Raw genomic sequence first — 22,633 nt, forward strand, 5'->3', positions numbered from 1 at the left:
AAAACTAACAAACAGAAAGGACGTCCACACCAAAAACCCATCTGTACATCACCATCATCAAGGACCAAAAGTAGATAAAACCACAAAGATGGAGAAAAAACAGAGCAGAAAAACTGGAAACTCTAAAAAGCAGAGCACCTCTCCTCCTCCAAAGGAATGCAGTTCCTCACCAGCAACGGAACAAAGCTGGATGGAGAATGACTTTGACGAGTTGAGAGAAGAAGGCTCCAGATGATCAGACTACTCTGAGCCACAGGAGGAAATTCAAACCAAAGGCAAAGAAGTTGAAAACTTTGAAAAAAATTTAGACGAATGTATAACTAGAATAACCAATACAGAGAAGTGCTTAAAGGAGCTGATGGAGCTGAAAGCCAAGGCTCGAGAACTACATGAAGAATGCACAAGCCTCAGGAGCCGATGAGATCAGCTGGAAGGAAGGGTATCAGTGATGGAAGATGAAATGAATGAAATGAAGCAAGAAGGGAAGTTTAGAGAAAAAAGAATAAAAAGAAATGAACAAAGCCTCCAAGAAATATGGGACTATGTGAAAAGACCAAATCTGCGTCTGCTTGGTGTACCTGAAAGTGACGGGGAGAATGGAACCAAGTTGGAAAACACTCTGCAGGATATTATCCAGGAGAACTTCCCCAATCTAGCAAGGCAGGCCAACATTCAGATTCAGGAAATACAGAGAACGCCACAAAGGTACTCCTCGAGAAGAGCAACTCCAAGACACATAATTGTCAGATTCACCAAAGTTGAAATGAAGGAAAAAATGTTAAGGGCAGCCAGAGAGAAAGGTCGGGTTACCCACAAAGGGAAGCCCATCAGACTAACAGCGGATCTCTCGGCAGAAACCCTACAAGCCAGAAGAGAGTGGGGGCCAATATTCAACATTCTTAAAGAAAAGAATTTTCAACCTAGAATTTCATATCCAGCCAAACTAAGCTTCATAAGTGAAGGAGAAATAAAATCCTTTACAGACAAGCAAATGCTGAGAGATTTTGTCACCACCAGGCCTGCCCTAAAAGAGCTCCTGAAGGAAGCACTAAACATGGAAAGGAACAACCAGTACCAGCTGCTGCAAAACCATGCCAAAATGTAAAGACCATTGAGACTAGGAAGAGACTGCATCAACTAACGAGGAAAATAACCAGCTAACATCATAATGACAGGATCAAATTCACACATAACAATATTAACTTTAAATGTAAATGGACTAAATGCTCCAATTAAAAGACACAGACTGGCAAATTGGATAAAGAGTCAAGACCCATCAGTGTGCTGTATTCAGGAAACCCATCTCACGTGCAGAGACACACATAGGCTCAAAATAAAAGGATGGAGGAAGATCTACCAAGCAAATGGAAAACAAAAAAAGGCAGGGGTTCCAATCCTAGTCTCGGATAAAACAGACTTTAAACCAACAAAGATCAAAAGAGACAAAGAAGGCCATTACATAATGGTAAAGGGATCAATTCAACAAGAAGAGCTAACTATCCTAAATATACATGCACCCAATACAGGAGCACCCAGATTCATAAAGCAAGTCTTGAGTGACCTACAAAGAGACTTAGACTCCCACACAATAATAATGGGAGACTTTAACACCCCACTGTCAGCATTAGACAGATCAACGAGACAGAAAGTTAACAAGGACACCCAGGAATTGAACTCAGCTCTGCACCAAGTGGACCTAATAGACATCTACAGAACTCTCCACCCCAAATCAACAGAATATATATTTTTTTCAGCACACCACACCACACCTATTCCAAAATTGACCACACAGTTGGAAGTAAAGCTCTCCTCAGCAAATGTAAAAGAACAGAAATTATAACAAACTGTCTCTCAGACCACAGTGCAATCAAACTAGAACTCAGGATTAAGAAACTCACTCAAAACTGCTCAACTACATGGAAACTGAACAACCTGCTCCTGAATGACTACTGGGTACATAACAAAATGAAGGCAGAAATAAAGATGTTCTTTGAAACCAACAAGAACAAAGACACAACATACCAGAATCTCTGGGACACATTCAAAGCAGTGTGTAGAGGGAAATTTATAGCACTAAATGCCCACAAGAGAAAGCAGGAAAGATCCAAAATTGACACCCTAACATCACAATTAAAAGAACTAGAAAAGCAAGAGCAAACACATTCAAAAGCTAGCAGAAGGCAAGAAATAACTAAAATCAGAGCAGAACTGAAGGAAATAGAGACGCAAAAAACCCTTCAAAAAATTAATGAATCCAGGAGCTGGTTTTTTGAAAGGATCAACAAAATTGATAGACCGCTAGCCAGACTAATAAAGAAGAAAAGAGAGAAGAATCAAATAGACACAATACAAAATGATAAAGGGGATATCACCACCGATCCCACAGAAATACAAACTACCACCAGAGAATACTACAAACACCTCTACGCAAATAAACTAGAAAATCTAGGAGAAATGGATAAATTCCTCGACACATACACTCTCCCAGGACTAAACCAGGAAGAAGTTGAATCTCTGAATAGACCAATAACAGGATCTGAAATTGTAGCAATAATCAATAGCTTACCAACCAAAAAGAGTCCAGGACCAGATGGATTCACAGCCAAATTCTACCAGAGGTACAAGGAGGAACTGGTACCATTCCTTCTGAAACTATTCCAATCAATAGAAAAAGAGGGAATCCTCCCTAACTCATTTTATGAGGCCAGCATCATCCTGATACCAAAGCCTGGCAGAGACACAACCAAAAAAGAGAATTTTAGACCAATATCCTTGATGAACATTGATGCAAAAATCCTCAATAAAATACTGGCAAACCGAATCCAGCAGCACATCAAAAAGCTTATGCACCATGATCAAGTGGGCTTCATCCCTGGGATGCAAGGCTGGTTCAATATACACAAATCAATAAATGTAATCCAGCATATAAACAGAACCAAAGACAAAAACCACACGATTATCTCAATAGATGCAGAAAAGGCCTTTGACAAAATTCAACAACGCTTCATGCTAAAAACTCTCAACAAATTAGGTATTGATGGGATGTATCTCAAAATAATAAGAGCTATCTATGACAAACCCACAGCCAATATCATACTGAATGGGCAAAAACTGGAAGCATTCCCTTTGAAAACTGGCACAAGACAGGGATGCCCTCTCTCACCACTCCTATTCAACATAGTGTTGGAAGTTCTGGCCAGGGCAATCAGGCAGGAGAAGGAAATAAAGGGTATTCAATTAGGAAAAGAGGAAGTCAAATTGTCCCTGTTTGCAGATGACATGACTGTATATCTAGAAAACCCCATTGTCTCAGCCCAAAATCTCCTTAAGCTGATAAGTAACTTCAGCAAAGTCTCAGGATACAAAATCAATGTGCAAAAATCACAAGCATTCTTATACACCAATAACAGACAAACAGAGAGCCAAATCATGAGTGAACTCCCATTCACAATTGCTTCAAAGAGAATAAAATACTTAGGAATCCAACTTACAAGGGACATGAAGGACCTCTTCAAGGAGAACTACAAACCACTGCTCAATGAAATAAAAGAGGATACAAACAAATGGAAGAACATTCCATGCTCATGGGTAGGAAGAATCAATATCGTGAAAATGGCCATACTGCCCAAGGTAATTTATAGATTCAATGCCATCCCCATCAAGCTACCAATGACTTTCTTCACAGAATTGGAAAAAACTACTTGAAAGTTCATATGGAACCAAAACAAGAGCCCGCATCACCAAGTCAATCCTAAGCCAAAAGAACAAAGGTGGAGGCATCACACTACCTGACTTCAAACTATACTACAAGGCTACAGTAACCAAAACAGCATGGTACTTGTACCAAAACAGAGATATAGATCAATGGAATAGAACAGAGCCCTCAGAAATAACGCTGCATATCTACAACTATCTGATCTTTGACAAACCTGAGAAAAACAAGCAATGGGGAAAGGATTCCCTATTTAATAAATGGTGCTGGGAAAACTGGCTAGCCATATGTAGAAAGCTGAAACTGGATCCCTTCCTTACACCTTATACAAAAATTAATTCAAGATGGATTAAAGACTTACATGTTAGACCTAAAACCATAAAAACCCTAGAAGAAAACCTAGGCAATACCATTCAGGACATAGGCATGGGCAAGGACTTCATGTCTAAAACACCAAAAGCAATGGCAACAAAAGCCAAAATTGACAAATGGGATCTAATTAAACTAAAGAGCTTCCACACAGCAAAAGAAACTACCATCAGAGTAAACAGGCAACCTACAAAATGGGAGAAAATTTTCGCAACCTACTCATCTGACAAAGGGCTAATATCCAGAATCTACAATGAACTCAAACAAATTTACAAGAAAAAAACAAACAACCCCATCAAAAAGTGGGTGAAGGATATGAACAGACACTTCTCAAAAGAAGATATTTATGCAGCCAAAAGACATATGAAAAAATGCTCATCATCACTGGCCATCAGAGAAATGCAAATCAAAACCACGAGATACCATCTCACACCAGTTAGAATGGCAATCATTAAAAAGTCAGGAAACAACAGGTGCTGGAGAGGATGTGGAGAAATGGGAACACTTTTACACTGTTGGTGGGACTGTAAACTAGTTCAACCATTGTGGAAGTCAGTGTGGCGATTCCTCAGGGATCTAGAACTACAAATACCATTTGACTCAGCCATCCCATCACTGGGTATATACCCAAAGGACTATAAATCATGCTGCTATAAAGACACATGTACACGTATGTTTATTGCGGCACTATTCACAATAGCAAAGACTTGGAACCAACCCAAATGTCCAACGATGATAGACTGGATTAAGAAAATGTGGCACATATACACCATGGAATACTATGCAGCCATAAAAAATGATGAGTTCATGTCCTTTGTAGGGACATGGATGAAATTGGAAATCATCATTCTCAGCAAACTATCGCAAGGACAAAAAACCAAACACCGCATGTTCTCACTCATAGATGGGAATTGAACAATAAGAACACATGGACACCGGAAGGGGATCATCACACTCTGGGGACTGTTGTGGGGTGGGGGGAGGGGGGAGGGATAGCATTAGGAGATATACCTAATGCTAAATGACGAGTTAAAGGGTGCAGCACACCAGCATGGCACATGTATACATATGTAACTAACCTGCACATTGTGCACATGTACCCTAAAACTTAAAGTATAATAATAATAAAAAAAATAAATAAATAAATAAACTTGAAACTAATAGCACAATTCTTAAAAGGAAAAATAAACTAGACTTCATCAAAATTAGAAAATGAGAAGACAAGTTACAGATTTAGAGAAAGTTTGTCAATCACATATATGACAAGAACCAATGTCTAGAATATGTAAACAAACCTTAATATTCATCAATAAGAAAACAAACAATCCAATTAGAAAATCAGCAAAAGACATAAACAGAAATTTCACTGAAAGGGATATATAGATGGCAAATAAGCACATGAAAAGATATTTAATATCATTAGCCATGAGGGAAGTGCAACTTGAACCATAATGAGATATTACTTTATACCTCTTAAAATAGCCAAAATTAAAAATAGTGTCAATATCAGATACTGGTGAAGATGTAGAGAAACTGGATTACTTGTACAGTGTTGATGAGAATGTAAAATGGTACAACCACTCTGGAAAACAGTTAGCAGTTTCTTACAAAACTGAACATACAACTCCCATACAACCCAGAAATTGCATTCCTGGGCATTTATCCCAGAAAAATGAAAGCTTAGGTTTGCACCAAAATCTGCACCTGAGTGTTCATAGCAGCTTTATTTATAAGAGCTAAAAACTGGAAACAAGAAGATATCCTTCAACAAGTGAATGAGTAAACAGTGATACATCAATAGCATGGAATACCACTCAGCATAACTCCCCCATTTTCTGCATACAGACCAACAGCTGAACTCCATCGCTGGAAATGACAGGATGAAACAGCTTCAAAAAACAGTATATTTGGAGAAGATGGCATTCTAGCATCTACCCAGGGAAAGCCACGCTAAAGCAACTGCAGATGGAGCTCCCTGCCTTTCCAAGTGTTGCAGACCACTGTAAAACGTGACATTCAGGTGAATTCCTGATTTTTTTTTCCCTAAGTGGCCCATTCATTCAATAAATATTTATAATATCATGCACTGTTCCAAGTGCTGAAATATAGCAGTAATCAAATAGCCAAGAATCCCTGCCTTACTGGGAGTTACAATCTAACGATGGTAAACACATCCTCAGAATGTCACTATGAATGTTTCAAAATATCATTTTTTTTTACTCTTGTTGATGAAAGGGCAGATTTTGATTCAAATCCCACTTACGTCATAAAGGTCAAGGACTTTAAGCTCTTCTTACCTGTTGTACCAAAATATCTCCAATTCGGTCGATCACAAAATTCCTGTCGCTGCCAGCACAGGATTCCTGCCTTCGTTCCTTCATACTGTAGAAGAAATGCCTGTGGATTTCAAGCAACTCATCTAAACAGGGGAAAATTTTATCCACGGTGCTGTGGTCCAGCTGCAGCTCCTCTTTCATGCCTTTCCTGAAGATCTCAGACATGATGAACAGGGTCTGGATGTGATGCATCTCTGTTTGCATTAGCTCTGAAATGTGTGAGCACACATAAGCCTTAAACAAGCTTTAAAAAGCAAGTATCGCTATTAAACTAAATTAGTAACTCAACACTATATGTTACGCAAATAAAAAAGAAATGTTTAGGAATATCAAGACTATTCCAATATAAAAGTCAACATTAAACATTTCATTCACTCTAAAATATTAAACCATTTTCTTTTATCCAGATATTAAAGAGGACATATATGTCAAGTCTAATATACAAGAATCTAATGTATCTGAAACTCAATAATATAACTAGCTAGCATCTTTAGATACCTTCAGCTAGGAACTAGGTCTTATTCCACCCTGAATGCCCTATAAAATACAACTTAGTTTGTTGGCTTTCTTTCTTCCTTTCTTTGTTTGATTTTTGCATTGAGCAGAAGCACAATTAATTTGGTGAAATGAATGGAACTAAATAAAGTTCTTCAATGCAGATAACCATAGGTCCTATCTATGGCAGAATCTGTCTCCAAAATTCCACTTTCTCCAGAGGAAAACAATGCATCACAATCAATCAAAGGACATCATCAAGAAAGTGAAAAGACAACGCACAGAATGGGAGAAAATATTTGTAAATAATTTATCTGATAAGGAACTTGTATCTAGTATATTTTTAAAAATCTTATAACTCAACAATATAAATAAATAAATAACCAATTCAAAAATGGTCAAAGGATTTGAACAGATGTTTCTCCAAAAAGATATACAAATGGCCAATAAGAACATGAAAAGATGCTCAACTCCATTAGCTATTGGGGAAATGCAAATCAAAACCAAAATGACACATCACTTCACACATATTAGGCTAATTATAATAAAAAAGCAACAAACAAGTATTGGTGAGGATGTGGAGAAACTGGAACCCTCATACATTGCTGGTGGGAATGCAAAATGGTATAGCTGCTTTGGAAAACAGTCTGGCAGTTTCTCAAGTGATTAAATGTAAAGCTACTACTCTATGACCCCAAAAGTGGAAAAACCCAAAATGTCCATCAATTGATGATTAGGAAAACAAAATAGGATATTCATCATCCATAAAAAGGAACGGTGTACCCATACATATTACAACTAGGATGAACCTCAAAAACAGTATGCTAGGTGACAAAAGCCAGCCACAAAAGACCACATATTGTACTATTCACATAAAATGTCTAGAATAGACAAATCTGTAGAGACAGAAAGTAGATTAGCGTTTGCCAGAGGCTGGTGGAAGGGGTAAATGGGGAGTGACTGGTAACATGTACAGGATTTTTGAAGTGATGAAGATGTTCTGAAATTAGACAGGACCTGATAGCTATACAACTTCGTGAATATACTAAAAACTACTAGATTGTGTACTTGTAAAGGAGTGAATTTTGAGCAGGTGAATTATACCTCAATTTTTAAAACGCATCAGGAGAGAAAACAACAACTCACAATTTACAGGTGCACCAAAAGTACTAGTTGTACATTAATGAGTATTTCCAAACTTACTGCAAGTTTTGGGAAAGAACCTTAAATATCAGCCATGGAGAGTCAGCAAGTCTAAATATAGCTTTAATATTTTTTCAAAAATAAAAATTTCTTTAATTGGAAATCTACCAACTTTGAATTATTATTTCCTATGTTTTTAGTGCCTACTCTATGCTAAGCACTTACCTGTATCATTTCATTTAATCTTTTAACCCATTAATACATTATGACCCAGAAAATAGGAATGATTTTCCTTATCTTTTAAAGAGAAACAGTGAGGAAGAGAAGGTAAAGAATTTGCCCTGGAACGCAAGCCTTTCTGACACAAAAGACCATGTAATAATTCAACCCAATGGGTTAGATTACTTTTAATAATATGAAATTGAGAGGTAGATGAAGAAAATTGACAGTAGAATATAAATTGCTTAAGAAATACTAAGAGGGACAGCATCTTCCTTTCCAAAGTAACTTGCAGCTACACAGCTTTTGACAGAGTTCTAAGCACACTGATACACCATCTCATCTGATGTCCATAACCACCACCTGATGCAGATGACAAGGTATCCTCACTGCCCATGGACTTTGGGGCCCATGTTTGCATACACAGGATTAGTGAAAAGACCCAGTGTTATCTTTAAAGTAGGGTATCTTTGGAACCACATTTTGGAATCTACTTTGTAGTTGAAATTTTTTGAAGTTTCATTTTTTCCAAGTCTATAATTTAACTTTCTCCAATCCAGAATGCCTTCATCCCAAATAGCATGACAAAATACAATCTCACCACAGCTGAATTCTGTACTCAGGATGGCAGCACATAGTCAAACCCTGCCCTAACCCAGGTGCAGCTACTCACACTGCACCTGGTCTCTGTGAATGGCTGGTGTATGCAGCCAAACTGGAAGGCCATATGCAATAGCCCTACATTAAAATATGTGAAGGTTCACTGCAATTCTTACACAGAAGAGGTAAGAGTATAGGCCAAACCTAAGTAAACTTGAAAGGAATATGGGAAATAACATTTGCTCTGTGCCAGGTACATATTATGGCTCATTGCAGTCTCAAAACAATATTTAAAACCTGAGTATTATTAGGTTATTGCAAAACCGATTGCGGTTTTTGCTATTACTTTTAATATTATCCTCATTTTACAGATGGAGAAACTAAGGTCTAGGTGATCTAAATAGTTTGTCTGCGATCAGGTAAATAGAAAATGATAGAACTGGGATTTACCCAACTCTGCACAGTTGCAAATTCCATGTTCTTTTCTCTGAACCACACTGCTTCAACCCAAAGAGCATATTTGAAACGCTTACCAAAAATGACATCCTGTCTTTTGATGACATCCTTCTCCTGCCTATTACAAAATGAGGGATCCACCACAAGACTCCAAGATTCTGCTTCAAACTCCTGGGCATCACTGCTGAGGTCACTCCACAGAGAAGAATCCACAACATCTAATGTGTGTTTAGAAAAGAAAAGCCAGAAGTACAATAATGCAGCTCAAATATACCTTCGTATATTTGTCTATGGATTCCTCACCCTAAATAAATCTGCTATGAACATGGAAACTACTAAACCAAAACATATTAACATGGAGTGAAACATCTTTTTTTTTTTTGAGACAGTCTCTCTCTGTCGCCCAGGCTGGAGTGCAATGGCGCGATCTCGTCTCACTGCAACCTCCGCCTCCCGGGTTCAAGCAATTCTCCTGCCTCAGCCTCCCAAGTAGCAAGAATTACAGGCATGTGCCACCACACCTGGCTTAGTTTTTATATTTTTGGTAGAGATGGGGTTTCACCATGTTGGCCAGGCTGGTTTTCAACTCCTGACCTCAAGTGATCCACCCGCCTCAGCCTCCCAAAGTGCTGGGATTACAGGCCCGAGCCACCGTGCCCAGCCAGACTGAAACATCTTAAAACTGGACTGATGAAATGGTCCAAATTAAGACAGCTTTCATGACAGCAAAGAATCAAATATTTAAAAAGAGTGTTCATATGGAGGAAAAAACACATTTGAAGATTCTTTTGCTTGTTTTGGCCTGCTCTATTTTAGTTTTATTTTTGGTAACCTACAGAGTCTTGAACACACCAATTTCTTCTGCCCCGGGTTATTTTGTACTGTTTACTAAAATCTGAATTGTGTACTCATCCATTTGATTTGCCCTTGACTTGCTAAGACACAAAGCAGTGTGTAAGTACTTGAGTCACAAATGAGTGCAGATTTTTCTGATAAAATTACAAACAAACCACACATACATACACGCCCTTCCCTCCCCCCCTCCCCCACTCCTCAGGAAAACTAAACCCTATTTACCCAAATGGCACTCATTAGAGAGGTTCCAGCTCAGAGCAGTACAAATGAGATGACAATGAATTTAAAGACTTAAGATTAAAATAAAACAGGTTCCTGGGGCAGAGTCCACTCCTCTCTCTTGTCACTATTCTCTTTCCATTTGGTTTTCCTTCTTACTGGTGCAGCTTGTATACAAAAACTAATTCCCTAGATTAAGTCCTGCTCTATAAAATATGCTTTAAAAAATGCTTTAATGGCTGGGCACAGTGGCTCATGCCTGTAATCCCGGCACTTTGGGAGGCCGAGGCAGTTGGATCACCTGAGGTCAGGAGTTCAAGACCAGCCTGGCCAATGTGGTGAAACCCCATATCTACGAACAGTACAAAAATTAGCTGGGGGTGGTGATGCGCACCTGTACTCCTAGCTACTCGAGAGGCTGTGGCAGGAGAATTGCTTGAACCTGGGAGCTCGAGGCTGCAGTGAGCCGAGATCATACCACTGCACTCCAGCCTGGGCAACAGAGTGAGACTCCATCTCAAAACAAAATGTTTTTATTCCCCTAGGAGGCAACAGATGGGGTAAGTATCTCAGAGATCCAAAGAAGACCAGTCTTAACTAACTAAAGTATGTTTTTGATATAGGATCCTATTATAATTCATCAATAGCTATAAAACATTTTTAATAACAAGCACACAATATATTTCATTCATTTCTCTTCATTATGCTTGTGACATTCTTTTAGTAATATGTCTATTTAAAATTTACATCATATTTCCTTGGTCACTCTCTGGTTTTCTCCTCTGGGGCTAAATTTTCATTCTTTTAAAAAGTAGAACCTATACCAAAGAGACACCCTGAAACAGACTTCTTTGAAAAAGAAAAAAAAATGCTTCAATCTTATTTCCTTCAGACAATGTCATTTTGGCAAATGCTAACAAAAACACAAATAAATGGAAGTGTGTCTTCTCCTCACCTTCCATTATGAAAGACTCTGTAGAGGGAGAAGAGCCCATGGACTGTAGCAGCTCATCAGAATGAGACCTGCTTCTGCAGCTGTTATTGTCACTCTCAGACTCCAAGGATGTGGCTGACCTCCTGAAGCTAGGAGAGAGGGAGGGGAGCAAAGTTAGCCCCAGCAGCTCTCTGAGCCATTAATATGTAAAAACACACTCGGCCTTACCTTTCCAAGGTGGTGCCTGGAACACTTCTGGACAATGGATGGACCTGTCCCACAGTCTCCCTCCTTCCAGTCGGCAATCCAACAGGCATGGAGGAAGAAGGGTGCAAGGAGAGACCAGGCTGTGGGATGTCCCTAAATGAAGAATCTGGAAATCAGAACAGATGCTTCATGTGGTTTCCAGGTCAGTAATTACAAGTAAAAGTAGTCACTTAAAAGCCAGAAAGCTAAACCCTGCAATGACTACTTGTAATCTGATGCATGCTCTGCCTTAAAACCAGTCTCCCTGCTAGATCCTGACACTTGCTCCTAGTGTCCCTTTCATTGTACACCCTCCTGACACCCATGCTGCAGGCCTGCTTCCGCATCTCCACTTGGAGACTGTGGGTGTTTGGGATTGCACAAACAAACAAGACAATGGAATGGGGAAATACTGCGCCAGCTTTCCCATAAATCACTGCTTGTACTCCTTACAGCCAGCTTTAAATAGTTGCAAGGTGTTATTAGTACTGTTACTGAATGCATATTGTGTGTATAAACAAGCATCCACACACAGAGAACACGTCAATGGAATGGAATGATGCTGGAGAGCCTATTCTTCATGGTATAAGGATCTCAGGCAAATGAAGCCTGCAAGCCAAGCTGGGCTATTCTCTCTCACACATGGAAAACTAAATAGGGCTTCTGTGTTTTTCTGGTCAGTTCTAAAATATTCTGGGCACAGATGCATTTACATTTGATGTGTACTATAAATGACTCAGAAGACATTTCGGTCCCATATTATAGCTGTGTAGCATATATATTCTCAAGCAAAAGGAAGATCCAGACATTACAAAGCATTTTACACGTGCATAAGTTAAATTTGTTCTTATGACTCCCATGTGAAGAGGAGTAATATGTGGTATTTCATCAATTCTAAGATACTATTTATTTTCACATTTAACCCTATGAAAATGAGAAGCCCCTTATAACTGACATCATCAAAGAGACTTTTGGGGTCAAGGCAAGAGAGTGATGTGACAGTTGTTACTACCTGAACCAACTTAACCTAATATAACATTACACCCAATAGCATGTTGCCACAAATTTGCATGCATAATTGTCCCCTGATTAAAGTGGTTTTAAAATATCAGTCACACTTTGTTACATGGAAATGAAAAGTTACCATGCACTTAAAATTCCTGCCACATGTCAAGTAACACAACTTTAGGCAGAAGGCGTCGCAAAATCTCTCACAATAAAGCAAGAGATTTTCAAATTTAGGAGACATTGGCGTGATTGGTTCTTGTATGCAATGTAAAGAACTGTCAGAGGGCACCAATTATTTTAAAGATAAACTGCTTAAATTTCAGCAATATACACTTCAGGAAAAACAGAGCCACCAAATTTTAAGATATGCAAACCAAACTCCAGTATGCCTTGAAATTTCACGGTCATTCTAAAGGAGCTAATGAGATCACAGCCTCAAGCACAGCTAATTAAACACCAGGTAACTATAATAATGGACAACAGAAACTGATAAGAATCTACAGACTCCAAATTTGAAGACTTTTTCCATCAAACATGGCGATTCTTAAGAAGAATGTGGTGTGTATCTGTATAGACAAATATATTACTGCAATATTACTATACTACGCTACTACTAGGAAAACAAAGTAAGGTACATTTCATGTAGTATTTCTCTTTTCCTTGAAGGATTATTAATACATCAGCAGAGCATATTCCACTAGACAGCATCTTAGAATTGAAGCAACACGTTAATACCTTCTCCTTATAGCCCTCTCTAATATAAAAGATCATATGGTACACACAACACAAAAGTTCTTAGGTTGACCTAGAAGTTGATAGCCTTCTTGACGACTTTATAGAACTAAAAATCATGCCAAGCATATGTTATGAAAGAAGAAATAACTGGATAAATGAGAAAACAAAAGGAGATCTTTTTATAATGGAAAAATGTGTAGTATGTATTAAATTTTTAAAAGTTCTTGTCATTTTCTACATCACTTACTTCCAAGGATGGTCTGTGGTTTGTTCTTGTTATATTTCTCTTGGAATTTCTGGTAAAGAATATTAGAAACACATAAAGTAAGATCAAAGTATCATTAGACTATAAGAATATCCACATAGTTACACAGAACAGAATTCTTATCTATATCATTTTTGTTATTTTATTTCCAAGAGGAATTCAAAGCAAAAGACATTAAATGCAATGAAGAGTCAAATGTGATAATAAAATGTGCAAGTTATAATGAAGGGGCCTTGTGAACATGCGCCTCCTGAACACTCCTGGCTTCATTAAAAGCCTCAGGGGAACAGAAACCAAGGTCTCCAGCTCATGTGTCCAGACCCAGGCTGAAAGTTCCTATCAATGCTGCCTTTCTCCTTCTTGTTTCTTTCTACCTCCTGCTATCCCTCCTGACTATAGGAGACAACCACCTGTAGCACTGAAATGTCACCTTCAAAACAGCCCTCAACTCTGTGATCTGACACAATATGTGTTCCTATTGACACAGAGGTTTGCAACTGCAAATTTCCCCCTGAAGGATCATCATGTTCACTCACATGCATCTGTGACATGACTACTGAGTGGAAAAGAAAGGAATAGAATCACAGACACCTTCATCTACTCAAGCCCATTCCCAACTACAGAGAACATTCTTCTAGTCCAGTGGTTCTCAAACTGAGGTCTCAGGACCAGCAGCAATATCATCACCTGCAAACTTGTTAGAAATGCACATTCTCAGGCCCTACCTCAGATCTATGGAATCAGAAATTCTGGAATTGGGGCCCAGAAATCTGTGTAGTCACAGGTCTTCCAGTGACTGTGAGGCTTGCAGACATTTGTGACTTACTACTCTGATCTTCATTTGCAGGTACCCAGGGCTTGCACTGGTAAACCAAGCAGGTCTCAACAGAAAGCCTAACCTAGCCACAGCATATAACACAAATATCTGGACTTGAGCTTTCCTTCCATTTCTAACAGTGTACAGTTAAGCAAATAACTATACACTTTGAGCATATGTTATGTTATCGCTATCATGATCGCTTTAGAAATAAATCTAGATGGTAATAAAAAAGAGTAAAAGCTCAAATAGATACTATGAAGCAACCATGCTACATATATATTCACAGATCACTGAGCAATTACCTTGGTGCATGCAGGCGCAGCATCTTTACAACCTTTGTGCACATTTGCATTACAGTCTGAAATAAAGGGAAAAGATACAAAAGCATTCATCTTACTTAATTAGTCTGAAATTAATAAGACTACATCATGCTTTCACTGGTCATTATAAAAAAACACATAAACATTACAAATATCTGGAAAACTAAAGAAGGAAAGACAAATATTTAAATCACATGTATCCTCACCACTCAAGCACAAGCAGAATGCTATTATTTTAATCTCTTTGGAGATATTTCTCCCCTTATACACAGGATCTTATCAATTACTAAATCTGAAGTTATGAATGATATACACTTCTGCAATGCTTCTGTGTCTCCCTGAGAACTCACTTCCTATTACATGCATTACATTGCATGGGATTTCTGACACCTGGCTGGTAGTAACTCCCCACTCCCACACTGGGTAAAATGCCTATCACAACCAGAAGAAAGAAAACAAACTCTTAACAATGCTGAAAAAAATGTATTGTGAGGTCTTGGCAAGAATTCCTACTAACCAGAAGTTTGAGGTAGTCTAATTAAATGAGAAATGTTAGCCCTGTGCCCATTGTTTTATATCATAAACAATGGGCACATGTCATAAAACAATGTCATCTCACTGGAAGAATGTAAGGGAATACTTTCCCTGCCCCTTTCTGCCCATGAACACAGACACTGAGGCTGTCCTCATGGAAAGCTGCACTATGTGGGCACTGGTTGCTGCCAAGCTGTTGTCTTTGGGTCCTTTCCCCTCCCACCTGTACATCACCACCCCACACACACTGTAGCATAGACTGAGGAGCCTGGGTGCATCAGAAATGTATGCAGAAGGAATCCTTCTGTGGGATTGGAAGATCCCATGTTGGTCCATCAAAGCCACACTGCATAAATGCCAGTGACCCAACAAGAACTGGGCAGGAAGCTGCGCCCTACAACTGTCCTCAGGCTGCAGGTCTGAAGAGGCATTTCAGTCAACACGCCAGTGGCCAGCAAGCAGGGCCCAAGGCTAATCTATGCATTGGCCCGGCTGATAAGCATCAGATTCAGACAGCCCTCTCCTCATTGCAGAGTGAGTAAATAATAGGGAAAATGTAGATACCCTAAGATACCACAGAACAAAGTTACACCAACAACCCACCAGAAGAAGCAACCACTGAATACTAGATCCAGAAATAGGAAAGAAACTTTAGATACTTGAAAATTGTTCTTGATAAGAGACAGAAGACGGGGGCCTCAGTAAAATAGAATGAAAGTGCATGGAGGGAGAAAAGGATGTGAGACTTGGCCTGCAGGAGGAGAGGAAAATGGAGCTTCATGAGACAGGCAAGGACCGCAAGGAAGGAAAAGAGACAAGAGCACAATCTGAACTGAACTGAGAAGAATCTGTGTGGCACAGACATCAAAGCCGAGCTATGAAATTACACTTGAAAGACTCCCTCCAGAATATGGAGAAGAGGAAGGGTATAATTATAAAATAGATGTCATACAACGAACATAGATAGCAGAAATCATACTTACCCAAGGAAGAGATCAGAAAAATTAGATCAGAAGCAGTGACAGTCAAAGCCACCATAGACAAGAATTCTATAAAGCTGAAAAAGCGCCCAAAAGGACACATCAAAAGTTCTCACTGTTTCCTAAGAAAAATAATTAAATGACACCTACTCTATAGACATATTCTCATAATATCCATATGATTAAAAAATGAAAAGTCCTCAAGCATAAGGCAGAAGACAAGGGTTATCAACAAAGGAATAGGGTCAGGTTGGCCCTAGACTTTTCCACTTTAATAATAAATGCTCAAATCTGTTGCAGCAATGTTGGCAAAGCAATGAAGGGAAAAGACTTTGGTCCAAGAATTTATTTAACTAAGTTGTTTTTCTTGTGTGAAAAAAAAAATAGGTCCCTTGGTACATGAAGTTTCAGATCAACAGATCACTCCTATTTTAGCCTTTTGAGGACAGAATCAAAATTAGGAGTTCAAGAAGGATTCACTGTAGTTTTTTTTTTTTTTTAAAGAAACAAAAGTGAGCAGTAAAACAAGCTAAACAAAGAACCACATCTAAAAAACTGTAGGTAGAGATAGAGCTGAATAAAAGTGTCAACTTGTTTTTGAAATAGAAAATTATACTTGAAAGATTAAACATAATAATCTTATGAAAAGAATAATAATTAATTCAGTGTATTAACAGAGGCTGGGCCGGGGGAGAGTAAACATAAGGGAAATAAAAAGGTATTAAATTATTAGCCTTCCACAGCCTTAAAGCTACTATTAGTTGACATTAAAAGAGAGTATCTTGCCAAATCCCTGGAGAAGACAAAAGCAAACAACACATGGTCTGAATAGCTAAACTAGACATCAAGGAAAAGAGCAAGGACCTATAAAAGATATGTTGGTAGCAGTAAAATTAAATGTAAAATGTTAAAAACCCTGTTATAAAACAACATTCTTCAGCTACATTACAGATTACCTCTAGCTAAATTAAAGACATGCACCTCAAATCGAAAACACAGAAATAGTTGAAAGAAATACAAACAAATGGAAAGCAGGAGGAGTATTAAGTTTAGACAAAGTAAAACTAAATGCAAAAGGCATCTAATGAAGTTAAAAGAATAATTTTATGTTGATTAAGGTTAAATCTGCAATGAAGGTATGATATAAATTTATGTGTAACAGATAATGTAACATCAACATAATAGCCAAGAAACTTATTTATAAGCAAGGGTAATTTTATAGAAATATAATTTTGTGGAAAATTAGCAACTCAGGTTTTAACAAGAGGAAAATTACACAAGAATTTTGAATACTTACACAATACTGTGTGTTGTTTTATATCATATCTTGTTTTTAAGATTAGGAATATTAACCTTCACAATTAAAAACAAAAATGCACCCATGGAAAAAGATTATTTAACCAAAACAGCAGAGACTGTATGTGTCATATTTGTATTGCTCCATGTAAAAACCTTAATATGAATAAGCAAAGTTTAAACCACCCTCTCCCCCCGCCAAAAAGTAACTGTAAATTTTGAAATTACTTCTAAAAAAAGTTGTGGGTAAAAGAGGAAATCAAATATACACTTTGACCTACTCATACTGATTCTAGAATTTAATCTTAGGCAATTACCAAATATGTGGACAATGATATGTGCAAAAGAATGCTCATTGCCAAATTATTTGTTTAAAAAATTAGGAAAAAATTAAATGTTCAAAAACAAATAGTTAAATACATTTGATGTCAGCAACAAATGAAACAGCATTAAAATCTCACATATAGCTGGGTGTTGTGGCATGTGCCTATAGTCCCAGCGACTCAGGAGGCTGAGGCAGGAGAATCGCTTGAGCCTGGGAGGCGGTGGTTGCAGTAAGCTGAGATTGCACCACTGGACTCCAGCCTGGGCAACAGAGCGAGGCTCCCATAGTTTTTTATGGTTATAAGGAACTCCATTAAAATATTAATAGTCTTTTTCTCTAAGTGGTAATATTATAAAAAGTTTCTGCTTAAACCTTATAACTTCTATACATACTATTCCTTTTTTAAGAAATGACTGTTTTTAAAGCTAAATGTATCCTAGATATTTTCAGCAATTTCCATCACATCCACTCAACTCAATGAACCAACATATTCTTTACTACAAAAGTTTCCCTTTCAGTGAGCTCTGGCTCCCTAGGCTTTACTGGTCGCCAGCTCTGCATGAGTGACTCGGGACCTACACGGGAGTTATCGTGTGATTAGGGCCCTAAAATAACTTTGTTTCTTTTAATAGTTAAAACCCAAGGAGACTGTAAATAATCCAATTTTAAATGGATATGAAAGGGATAGGCAGGAGTTTGGACCACAGTGGTCAGGGAAGACCTCCAAAGAGGAGGTAAAAAACCAGGATCTATGCAGAGGAGTGGGGGAAACTGAGAGGAAGGAGATGATCACAGGCAAAATAGCAGAGGCAGGAAATCACACGCAGTGGGAGGAAAGGGCAACGGAACTGGTGGGGCCTCAGACTGTAAACTGAGGCTGAAGGGGGGCCTAGGAGTCTAATGAGCAGGTCCAGACAAGGGAACCAAATGCCCATGGGAAGAGCTTGGACTTAGCCCAGTAAACACAAGAGAGGTCCTTAAGTTTATGTGGGCTGATGAAAGTGGTGTTTTACAAAGATTACTGTGGGAAAAGTACTGATCGTAAATTGTAGATGAACATACCTGGAAAGGAAGAAACTAGCACCATTCCCTCCCAGTATTCTAGAAGGCGGTGATGAGAATCTCCCAGAGTGGCAACAGTGAGAAGGGAAAGAAAAGAGTGACTGAGTGACATTGACAGGAGGGACAAGAGGGCAGTGGAATTAAAGCAGCCAGGGTTGAAGCTTGTGATGCCAGGCCAAGGATGGCCTGCTGGGCGTGGACTTTGAGGTCGGTTTTAGACACATTGGGTTTCGAAGACAATGAAATCTCTGAGTGATGATTCCCACATATGGTCTCCCTACGAGCCCCTGTGCCTGCCACAGTCTTAGTTTATACCTGTAGTTTTTACCATAATTCTCCAAAGTGGCCATAAATTACATGGGTACTCAGCCTCTGGGCAACTGAATATGGAAATACAAAGCGAGGAAAGAAGATATTAATATAGGAGTAACAGGTCTAAATATGATATTTTGGAACATAAGATTGGATGACTATACTTAGAAACAATCAAGGAAAAATGAACAAGTGCCCAAGAACTAACTTCTGCGCGTACCCAGTATTAGGGAAAAGGAGACAACCCAGATGGTAAAACAGAAGAGTAGTGTGCCACAGAAAAGAAGGAAACATCCCTGAAAGGAGAGATGTCGACCTGGAAACAGGAAACCAGTGAGTCTGAACAATGAGGAAAGACTCAGACTTGACTAGAAAGTGACTCTCAGTTTCCATCAAAAGCAGAACTTCTGTTAAGCAGTATGCACAGAGGTCAAAATGCAGATGGTTAATGAAGAAATGGCAGAGACAGGCTTAAAAGCAGTGGGTGAAGATTACCCAACTTGAGTCTGTCTTAAAACAGGGGAGGGAAAGGTCTTGGGTGTGGCCAGGGATGCATCGAAGGGCTCAAGTCCACAAGTCCACCCACACAAGGGTGGAACGACAACCTAGGAAACACATGCCCATCACACGAATGAACCGACCGCTGAAGTGTGGGCAGGCCAGAAACAACCCATAAACGATACTTGGAGCAAATCTCTAAAAATGTAGGAAATTAAACCACATCTGAGCAGCCTGATGCTACTTCAGATCCAGGAAAAGACAGGAATCAAGTTTTCAAGGAAAGCAAAATTCAAACATGCAATAAAGTCAGCATAATTAAACACAATGTCAACTGTGAGGAGAAAATTCAATCTGCCTGTAATGTCATATGTGGATTGTATTTTGATCAGATGTCCAGCTGTAGATACATCTAAATTTTTTAATTCAATCATTTTCAACAAATTTTATGAGGAGCTTCAGAGGTAAACTTCCCCTGCTCCTCTCTTCCCTTTGTGCTCCCATCCCACCTCCCAAATAGTCCCACAATTCTGGCGATCAACAAATACCATGAAATCTATTCCACCTGCCTGCGCCTCACTACTTTTTCTCTGAATTATTCTTTCATTCAACAAATATTTACTAAGCCCCTACAATGTACAAGGTATTGTTCTAGCCACTCTGCATATAGTAGAGAACAAATTCAACAGACAAAAATCTAGCCCCCATATGCAAACTGTGTAGTAAGTTAGATGGTGGTAAATATTATAATGGGAAAAAATGCCAGGAGGAGGGCAAGGATGAGCCAGGCACTGGGAGATCAGGAAAGGCTGCCTGAGAAGCTGTTGTCTGAGTGATCCATGTGGGTATCTGAGGAAAGAGTGTTGCAATCAGAAGGAACAGCCAGAGAAGGCCCTAAGGCAGGAGCATGACTGCCATGTTCGAAAAACAGCAAAGATGCCAGTGTGACTGGAGCAGAGGGAGTAAGGAGGGGGGGGCAGATCACATGGGAACTTGCTGTCATTGTAAGGACTTAAGGACTTCAGTCTATACTTGAGGTATAGGAAGCCATTGGGAGATCTTTTTGAACGCAGTGATATATGCCTTTACAAGCTCACTCTGGCTAATGCTTTGAGAACAGACTTTAGGGGTAAAAGCACAAGGAAGCCAGTTGGAATGCTGTAGAAATGGTGGCTTTAGACCAGAATGATATCAGTGGTAGGGGTGACAAGTGCCTGGGTTTTATATGTTTTCTGAAAATAGAGCCAAGAGGATTGTTGATGGATTGGATGTGGGATGTGAGAAAATGGGAGGTATAAAGATGTACTCCAAAAGTTTTGGCATGAACATCTGGTTGGAATGATCAAGTTGCCATTAAAGGCTGAGAGCATCAGCTTTTAGGTGAGCACAGAAGGGGGAGATGTAACATCTGAGACGCTCTTTAGACATCCCAGTGGAGACAGTGAGGCATACAAATCTGGGGTTCAGACAGGCTATCAGTTATGGACAAAACACACTGACTCTAACCAGTATCAGTCCTTGCTTGGTAAACGGTTCAGTCATATGTGTGGCACTGAAAAGGTTTATGTAAATGTATTGAGCAATGAGCCTCTTCCCAAGGTTACTGTCAGGAGATGAAAGCAAAGACAGCACACATAGACCTGAGAACTTACTAGAACACTGCAGTGACTCTTTCCCCAAGAGTGTTTTATCACAAACCAAACACTGCAGAACCCCAGAGAATGTCCCTGGGGCAAACTGATGTCGATTCAGCTTCTCTTTATCTTTGGCATCCTTGCTTTTTGTCTTCAGATGCAGCAGCAGCAGTAGGAAAGTGGGGAAAAATGAGAAAAGGAAAACGCTGTGAGCCAACTTTCTTATAGAAATCATCTGAGCAAAGTCTCTACATTTTCCATCACAATATAAGGACTGCACACAGAGGGACACCGTAACATCTAAATGTGATATTCTGGGCTGTAGCAATATTCCATAAGAAATATGTGTAAATAAAATCTAAGGTAAGTGATTTTAAAGGGAAAGTGGAAATTATACTAACTGCTGAGAAACTAAAATGTCTATATTTTATAGAAAATAAGTGAATAACTTTAATTACCTTTGATTTATTCCGAGGGCTAGTCATCCTATTCATGAGGAAACTGAAAGTTCGACTCACTTTATATTTTTCAGACTCTGATTTGGCAGGTATGATGTATTTATCCCATTCTTCTTCCTGAATTCTACAAAAACAGAATCTGTTATCATGGCCTATAGGACTTCAACAGGAAGAATAGCATATACGTGTGTGTGTGTGTGTATGTGTGTGTGTGTGTGTGTATACACATATGTGTATGTGTATATATTTTTTCAGGTTTTAGTGGCTGTTCTAAAGAGAAAAACAATTCATTAAAAATACACCCTATAGCATAAGTGAACAGACATGTGATTAGAGCAACAATCTCACAATGTCAACAATTATAGAACATAGGTGGTGGAAGTGGGTATACACTAGATAATTCTCTCAACTTTTCTGTGTACTTGAAAATTTTCATAATAAAATATTGAGGAAATAAACCTTAGACTTATAATTTTACCCTGAAAACACTCAACTTCCTGTTTACTATGCTAGTAAGAATTCCCCAGAGCACAGAGAAGCCAAATAACCAACAATATGCAACTGGATTTTATTTATTTTTGGAACACAGAGATAATACTCAGTAGACACGTGTTTCCTCTGTTGATACGGCCTGAGAAACAGACTGACTGCCACTCGGTGCAGCCTCTCCCACTCAGTACAATCTGAGACTCTCTAGGTTGTGGAGGAGAGAGGCTGTGGATACTCCATAAAATAAGAAGCAAGGTAGAGGTAACTGTACCCAACCCATGAATACCCTGAACACCGTTTATTTTCTTCTAAT

At 38.9% G+C, this 22,633-nt stretch overlaps 1 protein-coding gene across 3 annotated transcripts in view; it reads right to left on the reverse strand.

Moving 5' to 3' along the window:
- Nucleotides 1–22,633, reverse strand: part of ARHGEF28 (Rho guanine nucleotide exchange factor 28) — a 314,196-nt gene that overhangs the window by 61,937 nt on the left and 229,626 nt on the right. For all 3 annotated transcript variants that reach the window (XM_034959953.3, XM_063604431.1, XM_008962831.4), the window contains 8 exons: nt 21,832–21,955; nt 21,392–21,524; nt 14,715–14,770; nt 13,575–13,623; nt 11,567–11,711; nt 11,360–11,487; nt 9,408–9,548; nt 6,379–6,626 (listed from right to left, as the gene is read on the reverse strand). In XM_034959953.3, coding sequence (XP_034815844.2) covers nt 6,379–6,626; nt 9,408–9,548; nt 11,360–11,487; nt 11,567–11,711; nt 13,575–13,623; nt 14,715–14,770; nt 21,392–21,524; nt 21,832–21,955 — 1,024 coding nt within the window. The remainder of the gene's footprint in view (nt 1–6,378; nt 6,627–9,407; nt 9,549–11,359; nt 11,488–11,566; nt 11,712–13,574; nt 13,624–14,714; nt 14,771–21,391; nt 21,525–21,831; nt 21,956–22,633) is intronic.

Source organism: Pan paniscus, chromosome 4 (genome assembly GCF_029289425.2).
Source record: "Pan paniscus chromosome 4, NHGRI_mPanPan1-v2.0_pri, whole genome shotgun sequence".
NCBI lineage: Eukaryota > Metazoa > Chordata > Mammalia > Primates > Hominidae > Pan > Pan paniscus.